At 49.5% G+C, this 10,058-nt stretch overlaps 3 protein-coding genes across 3 annotated transcripts; 1 reads left to right on the forward strand and 2 right to left on the reverse strand.

Annotated features, from left to right (window-relative positions):
• Positions 1–367: 367 nt before the first annotated feature.
• On the reverse strand, positions 368–1,522 carry RHO25_011155 (uncharacterized protein; the record flags this gene model as incomplete). Its single annotated transcript, XM_023601980.2, has 1 exon — positions 368–1,522. One exon carries the CDS (start codon positions 1,520–1,522, stop codon positions 368–370), a length of 1,155 nt encoding a protein of 384 aa, XP_023451317.1.
• Positions 1,523–4,404: 2,882 nt separating this feature from the next.
• Positions 4,405–5,002, forward strand: RHO25_011156 (uncharacterized protein; the record flags this gene model as incomplete). Its single annotated transcript, XM_065603374.1, has 2 exons — positions 4,405–4,447; positions 4,527–5,002. The coding sequence occupies 2 exons, from the start codon at positions 4,405–4,407 to the stop codon at positions 5,000–5,002; spliced, it is 519 nt and encodes a 172-aa protein (XP_065459446.1).
• Positions 5,003–5,852: 850 nt separating this feature from the next.
• On the reverse strand, positions 5,853–8,999 carry RHO25_011157 (uncharacterized protein; the record flags this gene model as incomplete). The annotated part of the gene is made up of 4 exons (XM_023601979.1): positions 5,853–7,162; positions 7,214–7,603; positions 7,661–7,802; positions 7,854–8,999. The coding sequence occupies 4 exons, from the start codon at positions 8,997–8,999 to the stop codon at positions 5,853–5,855; spliced, it is 2,988 nt and encodes a 995-aa protein (XP_023451311.1).
• Between the last annotated feature and the right edge of the window lie 1,059 nt (positions 9,000–10,058).

The following is a 10,058-nucleotide window of genomic DNA, read 5'->3' on the forward strand; positions in this document are numbered from 1 at the left end:
GGGCGGGAGAGGGTCCGCGGGTCGGTCAGCGTAGAAGTTGGAGAACTTCAACACATCAACAACACACACCAATCAGAATCTGTACCATCACCAAAAGCTGGAGATGATCTCCATCCCCATGTTTCAAGCCAGGCAGGTGAACATTAGAGAAATGGCGCGAAAAAAATTGTCATCATCGCATTCTATGGACCTTTGACTCTGCAAAATCAGTCTGTAAGAGTCATGACATGAACATCGCACCCGTTTATCTAATCCCCTCATACCAGACTTCACAGTCACGGGACTAAACGTCACCTCTGCGTGCATTTTTACTCAAGTGAGCACAACGGCTTCACTTTCCATTTTTTCCTATGCCACGGGCTGCAACTCACTGAACCAAATGGTTCTGGCCGAAGCCAGAGTAGCCATGATTGATTTGGTTGTAGTCCTTCAGCTCTTGCCTCGTTGGTCGCTTCCTGCATTCGTCCAAGGACAATTGGCCTGCGATCCTTACCAACTTGAATCGCTCGTACAACCCACCCTTCCCATTCTTCGGCTTATCCATTGCCTCAACTCTATACAAACCATCGTATCTCAGTCCCTCAGCAGGTGCCCATGGCAGGACAGCCCTAGACGTACGCAACAATCTCATAGGCCGCTTGTGTTTCAAGGAAGCATGTAAGATCCTCGTACCAAGCGTAGACTCCGCTGGTTGATTCGGATCTTTGTTCTCGTGGCTTCCGGATCCAGAGTAGTACACGATCTCGCCTTCATCCTTGTCCAGGTCCTCGTAAAAGCCGCTTACGACTACAGAGTAGGCACCGGTTCCATTACTACCAGCGATGCCAGCTTGCGAAGCGCCGTGTGCGCCAGCAAAGAGTGCTGCCAGGCGGTTTGGGTACCACTGACCGACTGGGATGCCATTGTGGCTATGAACCTTGGGGTCCTTCTTTTCGCCCTCATAGAGTGGGTTGAGGCACTTCGACAGTGAGCCATCTGACTGAATACGCAGTGCGACTCCGTGCATGATGCCACCGGTGCCCCAGATAGGGTGGTCGACGGGTGGTTGGACTATCCTGCCAGTACCCGAGGCCTTGACATGTTTAGTCCGAGCGACCGACATCTTGCGACGCTTAGGTGCACGCTCAGAGGGACCAGCAGAATCAGAATCGCTCGTATCACCTTCGTCAGAACTGAGTTCCTCGTCCTCAATTTCTGCAAGGCCACCCCAGTTCATGGCTTCGAAGTGCTCATTTAATGCCTTAGCTCTTTCCACATATTGTTGAGGAAAGTGATAGCGTGCATCACCGCAGATCAACCTGAGGAGTTTGTCGATCTGGCATGATTGCTTGAACTCTGGAGTCATCGTCTTGTCTTGCTCGAAGGCCTCCAGGATCGCATTGAGACCCTCAAAGTGAGGACGAAACTTATCCTTAGTAGGGTCGAAGCTGTCTTTCTTGGAGTGTTGTGCCAGCAATTGGACGCTCTTGTAGTTTTCGCTCACGATCTTGACGCGCTTCGCGTACGGCGAGGTGGTGGCCATTATGTAGGCTCTTCTGCGAAGGGCGGCAGAATGATAAAGCCTGTGCGTGCTTGCGAGAGTGCGAGAGTGACTCTGCCGATAAGTTGGCGTTGAGTACTAATAGTAACAGTGCAAGGCGATCGGATGCGAGTGTTGTGCTGGCGCAAACCAGACCAGACAGCACGCGGATCGTGTTTGTTGCCGATGCGCACAATGTGCGACGTGGCTGCTATATGTATATTGTTGTTTATTCTAGTATATTGTCTATGTGTAGTAACGCTGGCAACAGTCAGTCCTGCGCGGTTGCCTTGAGGTTCCATATGGTAATGTTTACAGTGCAGGTGCGACTACTTTAGTTGGAAGGAGCGATTGATAGTGGAGGAAAGGGAAGAGGAATTGGAGCAGAATGTTGTGTGTATATATACCCGTGGTGACAGGGCTGGTAGCAGTACTAGAAATAGAGAAGAGTCGCTCTAGTAGATACGATTGGGCGGCACTAGATATAGAGAAAGTCTATGTCCCACTTTTCGGCAGATCGATTGGCTGAGAAATGTCGGGGGCTAGCGACTACATTTTCGTTCTAATCTCGAGCGGGGTAACTATATATAGTATACTATCTATTATATAATACTATTACGTACTACTAATAACTTTAATTCGAATTACTTTAATCCGAATTACTTTAAATTAAATTACTTTAATAAGGAATAGTACTTAAGAAATACTATACTCTAGTTTAGATATTCTACTACTTAATACTATAGATAGCTAGAAATATAACTTAGAGATCTAGATAAAATTAGTTATGAATATTCTTTCTATTTAAATAGATAGCGCGAAAGTATAATAATATTATAGACTTGCGAGAACCGTCGATACTCTCCTTTTGTATCTATTGCATATCGTAGCAGCAACATATTACTTACTAATAGCTAGGCTACGAACAAGAGACGACATTATGCCTCATTTTGAGCGAATTAGTCTCAACCTTGCTTTGCTACCGTGCCCCAGGAAATATGATTATAGGGAGACTCACTTAACGAGGAGACGCATGCAGCTTGATTTGCGTAGACGCTAAGGGAAGAACGTTTGCATCGAGCTCTACGCCCTTTCTGCGATGCCTGTAACACGAGAAATGTTTGATGATACATGCCGTTGCGGCACTAGCGCAAGCGCCCACATATAGATAAGAGGCAGTCGACCTTTACTGTGAGCAGTTATAACTGCCGATTCCCTTCCTTGTTTTGCCCTTCGACCTAAAATCCGACAGGATCGATTTTTTTGGTCGATTCTCCTAACATGCTACTGCGAAAAACTGATGACCGTAACTCACGATACATCACAGTCGACACATCTGACGCCGCCCATACAGCCACTCCCTGACAGCAACCCGCATCAATAAGACACCTGCGAATGGCAGCAGGGAAAGCATCGCTAGCGACCTGATGAAGCTGCATTCCACGCAGACCGCTCGTCGAAATCACGTATCACAACTATGTTCGTGCTCGAGCATCAGTCGTGTTCACCCAACTGCCATGCTCCAGGCAAATCTCAGACACGGGCTTTTGGGTCGTAACAAGAGCCGTCCGCCATCACGCCTGGTATTTCGATGCTGATGTTCGGGCTACTGATCGCTACGCAAAAGTGAACACGGTGTGTATACTCTCCGTAGCCGTTCGTTCCAATGGCTTTCTCGATGAAACCCCTCAAAGTCGGTGATCGTCAGAGTACGGAACCTCGTAGTCCGGCATGCACTCATTGCAACACCTGAAGCGTGTCTGGACCGTATTGTCGACGCACGAAACAGGATGAGCCCATCGTTCCTGGTCGTGATGGAAGCTGTTATGGCCAATAGTCTTGACAGATAGAGGTGCTGCCATCTGCACCTGCAATTGCAAGATCGAGGTGAACGTGGCGTGGCTCACTCCGTGACGAAAACAATTACGGAGCCTGGCATGCTCGCGGAAGACACTTGACTGAGAATGGAAACATGAGTCGGTTGTACAAAATCGTACACTAATCCTTCGGGTCGTCTGGTAGCGTCGACCGTCAGAGCTCTCGTATTGCAGCTCTGTATCGCATTTGACACATGCTGCGTCGCCGTAGGCTTTTGTATCCATGCAAATCCACTGTCGTTGGTTCAAACTCTGTAAATTTGGTCGAGAAGTCTACTACATGAATCCCATGCGGCAAAAGGCTAGATCCTACGCCTTGAGGCCTGATACCAAGTCATATTTGCCTCATGACTACCTAGCGGCACATATTGCAAGCAGACTATCACAATTGAGGGCTCGTCTGGATCGATGAACTTTGCGCCGTGAATCACGCTGCGGCGTGACAAACTATCTTCGAGTGTTCACTATGTCTGGGTCTGTAAATGAGCCGCTGAGGATTGTGTTGTCGTCGATGGCTCTCAAGGTCTACAGCGATGGTGCTGCTTTGAACCAATCCATCGTCTTGGAACCGTGCGTGACTAAGACGATATTGACTATCACGAAAGTAAGTTTGTGTTAGCCCTCATTCTGTTGCAACGTACATCAGAAGACACGAGATCTTGACGTTGTCTCTCGCGGGGAAAGGCAGGATAATTTTAGTTGCTTGCTGCATCGTGGGTGAGATTTGTCCTCCAGGGAGATCCAATAGAGCAAAGACCTCTTCGGGCAAATGCTCTTTTTTATCTCTCGTACAATTCTTCCGCCAAGTATGACGAGCCGTGGACATCCGCCGTCTCTGCTGACTCCCCCTCCAGCGAGAATGGTGGCCGGTGTGTCGCTGTTGGATTGCATTCCGCAGAACATTTAAAGCTGGACTTGGTCCATGCAAGATTTCTTCTTCACAGTCGAACACCACAACAATCAATCTATCTTCCCAGCCGAAGAACACAACAATCTAACGAACTCAAGATGCTCAAATTCTTCCTCGTGCTGCTACTCTGCACCATTCAAGGTCCGTGAAATCACAGCGACAGCGTATCGCTGCTGCAATCCAACCGAAGTCACACACTGAGCCAACTTGAAAGTATCAGGAGCACTATGCCTGCCACGCCCTGCACCGGAAGACTTGAGCGCGAACTATTGCTATGGCAGGATAGTTTTTGGAAAATGCCACACCTTTTATAATCCACCCATCAGAAATGCGCAGACCTTGAACATACGAATGAACAGGAACGGTACAACGACAAACGCACAAGACAACGTTATACAGGCCGAGACTTTATTGAGCACCCACAACCAACACCGAATCGTCGTTTCCACGGCGCAGGGCTACACGCTCCCTGTACACGCAGATATCAATGTAATCATCACGGTGGGCAACCATGTCTACGGGCGCCCAACTGGACAGATCATAGATGCCAGCGTGCCCAACGTATTATACACCTTCTCGAATGCAGACATACAGGGGCTTTTCCACAATGCGGGAAACAATGCGGACCATGTTACGATCACGGTCAAGTATACAATCGATCAAGAATTGAAACGAAAGAAAGCGCAGGCTGTGTAGCGTACCTCTGGGAAGCCTGCGCTACAGCACAAGGGACGCGTAACTTTCTGGATTGAAGAGCACATCTTCGCTTTGTGGAGCGCTTGTATTGGGCACGATTGTACACGATAGCATCAAATGATTTTCTTGCATTACCACAACCAGAATATCCCATTTCAGTCCCATCACACACAACTCTGCTGAACATCGGCTTGAAGACGGCTGCAACACAGACAGCGAGTTATGTGCAAAGCTGAGCAACAAGAATGACTGTGAGGCGAGACGTTAACAGGCTGCGGAAACTGGGTGGTGCCGGGCTGTGTAGAGATGTGACGACAGCCTCTGAGCTATGTAGAAAAGAAGACAAGCAAGAACCAAACACCGCTCGATGCGCTTGCAAGCTCATCGAACACTGAGAATCGCGGCCCTCAAGACCATCGAACCAAATGCAGACCAAAAGCTCATCAAATCATGCCTTCAGAGCCAGCGTGCGCAGTGTTCGTTGGTGGAAGACTCCTAGTGCGAATTTCCTCCAGCTCGACCGTCTACTTCCAGCAGACTATTAATCCATTGTGACACAAAATGGCGGCTCAAGGCCGGCACGTATGACTTCGAGTGATGCTACGATTGACAATTGGAAAGGCGTGACAATGACCGCATTCATCGTGTCGTCTTCGGTTCGAAGGGAATTTCACTCGTAGTGTTGCTCAACTGCGCTTTGCTGCTGTTGCAAGTTGTGTGCCTAGACCGTTCATTTACGGATGTGCAAATCTATGATGACCTCGTTTCTTTGCTACATGGAGCCTTCTCCAAACTTCAGGCTCTAGCTGCATGGTAAGTGAATCGCTTCCGAAATTCTTTGCAACGCACATCATGATACTATGGTGACGCTGTAGGGAATAATATTCACCGGAGCAACCAACCCTTGCATTTGCTCATCAGGAGGTAAAGCAGTCATTGTTACTGGAGCTCCTTCAACCATTATGCTCGTCCAGTGCTCCCTAACGGCTCCTCCAAGTGTCGTAGACACCACAACTCTGACCTCATTGCTTCCAACACGCAAGTACTCACTGATATCGCAGCTCGGCGCCGTGGGATCGAGAGGCGGCAGCTGATTATCGTTGATCCACACCCGGGCAGTGTGAAGAATAAAGCCAAGATCAATCTCAGCACCATTCGACCGTGCTCCAGACAATGGCCAGTCGAACGAAGCTGTGTAGAAGCCACGACCGGACGTATTTCGAAGAGTATTAGAAATCGTAGACCAAGACTTCAGCTCTGTTATCTGGAATGTCTCATTCGTTTTCAATGAATCGTAGGAGTCGTCAGATCCAGTGCGAGAGGCGTTGGGAGGTAGCCAAGATTCGACAATGAGAGTCCAATTCTCTAGTTCGAGAGCATGGGGAGCGGCTTCGAGCTGAATCACTCGTCCATCAAGCAGCTTCAAGTCTCGAGCAGTCTCGCGGTTCTGAACTCGAAGCACGTTCCCTTCTGTCGTATCATGCAACGACACGCCTGGTGGAAGACCGAAGCATTCGCAACGAGGGGTTTCGTCCTTGTGGAAAGCCAGAATCAAGGTTTGGTTGCCTGCAATAGTGAGGGGGATCGTGATGCCATCGTCACTCACTCGACAAGTCCGCACGGCGATCGACGTTCCGGTCCATCCGTCGTACAAATAAGGAGCACCTTGCACGGCAAACCGAACCGTTCCGTTTGAGGTGCCCTCTCCATGAGGTCTTCCGACGGCGTCGTTGTACAGGATCACTGTGATCCGACGTTCGTTCTCATCCTCCCGCCAGTAGGTCTGCCACAGCCCTTCGGTCGACACCAAAGCTTTGGGCGTCAGACCAACGACCGATCGAAGAGACTCGGCAAGGTCGTTTTCGGGGACAACAAAGAAGTTATGCAGATTCGCCATCCGTTGAAGAATAGATGCGATTTCGATACGGTTCTTCTGTTCAGAATGGGTTGACACCTGCTGGGGAAGTCCTCCAACAAAGACTACTTTGAGCCCTTGCAAAGCCCACTCTGCAACTCTCTGTGCCCCGAGTAAGGTCATGGTGTCATTTCTGCGAATCACAAGAGCCTTGAAAGCCTGGCGATCTGGAGCCAGAACGCCATGTCTGACGTAGGCGTTGCTCAGATCGAAATTGCTCGGGCTGATATATTCGTAGGTGAAACCTGTGTGTAGTGTTATCAACAGCTCAAAGCATAATCGCTGACAGGACTGACCAATTTTGTCCATTTCTGACACATTGTACTTCGGCAAAGTGATATATGTTGTCAAATCATGGATCCAGAATGCTACATCCATCTTTGGCACACCACTTTGAGCTATGGGCTGCATTCTTGACGTCCAGCTCATGTAGTCGTTATAATACTCCCAGGCCGGTTGCCGCGGTCCGTGCATGGAGGAGAAGCGATAATAGAATGTTGTATAGCCGGGCCAACTGGTGTTGGGATAGTTGCCAGAGTATGGATATCCGTGGTAGACCATTCTGTTGGCGCCTCCCATGATGGAGCGTTTAACATCAGAAATGAGCTCTGGAAGCGTTTGCGTATATGCTGCCGCATACTCGGCTCCTAATTCGTTGCTGACGATATTCAGTCCAGCCAAGTTCGCTGGCCCAGAGAACTGTCTGTATACATCAACTGAGCCTTGGAATGCCAGCGACTCACACTCCGGAACATCGACTGCGGGGACGTTGGCTGCCATTTCCATCGGAAGGTTGTAGACGACTTGTGCGCTGTACCTGCAGTTCAGCCCGTTCCTCGCCCAATCTGATAATGTATCCAAATAGACTCGATTTAGTGCTGTGAGCTACGAATTGGTCAGCGTCAACATCTAAGCAAGCTTTGGAAATGTTCTTACCGTCGTCCAATAGTCGTGCAAGTAGTGTTGACCCTCATCATCATCGCTGGTAAAGAATTGATCAGGCGACGGCAATGGGCCAGGGTCCTGCGACACGTGCGAGAAGATCAGTGGCAGAAACTTCGTGAAGTCGTACCCAATGAGGGACTGAAACGCCTGTAGCATGTTTGGAGTCCACCAGACGGCGACCCCAGCACCAAATTCCATGCTGTCTTCCCAAGCCAAGTTGCCGACGTCACGAAGCAATTGACGAAGGTCGTCGTCCAACATCGTGTTCTCCCAGAAGTCGATGAGAAGCTGAGCTCCTGCGACAGAAAAATGGTCGTTGACCCAAGATCCATTTTGGATGTAGCTGCCTACTGGCGTCTGCGGGACCTGTACGATTCGTTCCGGACTGATTTGCTCGCGATACCCGGAGAACTTTTCATAGAAAGCGAAAAGGCGATGTTCAATCCCTGTCTCGTTGTGTGGAAACTCAATGTTTAGGCTGCCATCTTGAGCCACAGCGTCGGACACGTCTTTAAGCGACCGGGTCTCCAGGATATGTCTCGTGCCATTAGTATAAACGGTCCCGAGAAAATCAGGGTTCGTCGAGATATTGACAGGCTGCTGCTCAAGCACCAGTGCTGTGGAGGCAGCGACCAGCTTTCCAGAGCCCCAACCGGGCAACTTGCCACTGAAAGACCCACCAAGTGGAATCCAGACGTTGAATGGCACGAGATCGTACTGTAATCCCTCGGTCTCGGGCTCCGCAGGGACGCCAGATCCTTGATTCGGGCCAAGAGCAAAGTCCATCAATAGTCCGTGATCTTTTGCAGCCTGAAATGCAGTACGAGTAGTATTGATCCAGGCCTCTGTACCCCAGCCAAATTTGGACCAGTCTGCACGTGATGTAGCCGGGTCAGACTGCGTGCCTCCATAGTTGTAGAAGCCGATGGGTTCCAGACCACCGGCACCAACTTCTTTGAGTAGAGCGATGTCTTTTGCAATGACTTCCGGAGACGCTGTAGCATCTGGCACCCAGTATCTGAAGAAGGGTCGGAAGGCCAATGGTGGGTTCAGGAAAGAGTCATAAACAGACTCAGGCTGCACAGTACATCCCAGCGCAAGCGCGGGCAACATCGAGAGCGAGACCAGAATCTTCATCGTATCGGGAATTCGTTGAAGACTCAATTTCTCTGCGACACATTTTGCAACGCGTCTTCTGATATATCGATTTTCGGACCGTCCAGGCTGCAAGATTCCGACATGTCAGTAGTAACATCATTCAATGTAATATTTTTTATTCTTCAACCCACTTAAAGTCGTGAACGGACAGACGTATCAACGTATCAACGTATAGACGTATTCACGTATATACTAGCGGCTACATGTACCCACTATGGAGGCGCAGCATCTGCACAACGCGCCGCGAGAACCAATGAGGACCCGGCATTCCACTTTTACGCACCATACACTGTCGTCTACATTAGGCACCAATGTAGGGTCCGCCATGGGTGCAGAATGCTAAGACAGTGTGACAAGCCTTTAAAAAGCATGATATTGATAAATAGCTCTATCTGGCAATTGGATATAGCCAACACTGCTCCGTTCTGATCAAAGCTTGTCGCACAACTATCGGCTGCGGCTCCACATGCACATTGAGGAGCCTCTTGCTACAAGTTCCGCTTAATTTAGCGTCACAGGTTCTTATGTCATGCGCAAAATGAGACCTGTGTTGTTCTCGTTGCACTCAAAGACACTCTTGAACATTCCAGACTATTGTGTCTTACTCGGCTTCTCGAACCTGCTGTGGCATTCTTCATCGCAGGGTGCCTAGACGGAGGTGTGAAATGCTCGCATGCCGCAGAGCCCAAGCCTGGTGTGACGATTGATCTGGCAAATTTGAGCAACATGTGGGCAAGGAGAGTACGCATTCACGCAATGATGTAGTTTTTGAGAGGACTGTTTCTATGGCGTCGGTACGTGGCGTCAATAGACAGCCATTGCAACCTGTGCGAGGAGCTTGACACTTGTGTGTCGGCAAAATCGGGCTGCACGGGTGGTTATACTTGCAGTGCTGACAATAACTTTTCGTATTCGACAACCACAATAAGGCAGTCGCCAAGAGATTCATGTCAGCATGACTGTGCTTGCTCGTCTTCTGCTCAACGCACCCTTGCTTGCTTCGACCGCTCGATGCCGATTACTTTATCACTGGAGGCA

Source organism: Cercospora beticola, chromosome 7, assembly GCF_033473495.1.
Source record: "Cercospora beticola chromosome 7, complete sequence".
In the NCBI taxonomy this organism is placed as follows: domain Eukaryota; kingdom Fungi; phylum Ascomycota; class Dothideomycetes; order Mycosphaerellales; family Mycosphaerellaceae; genus Cercospora; species Cercospora beticola.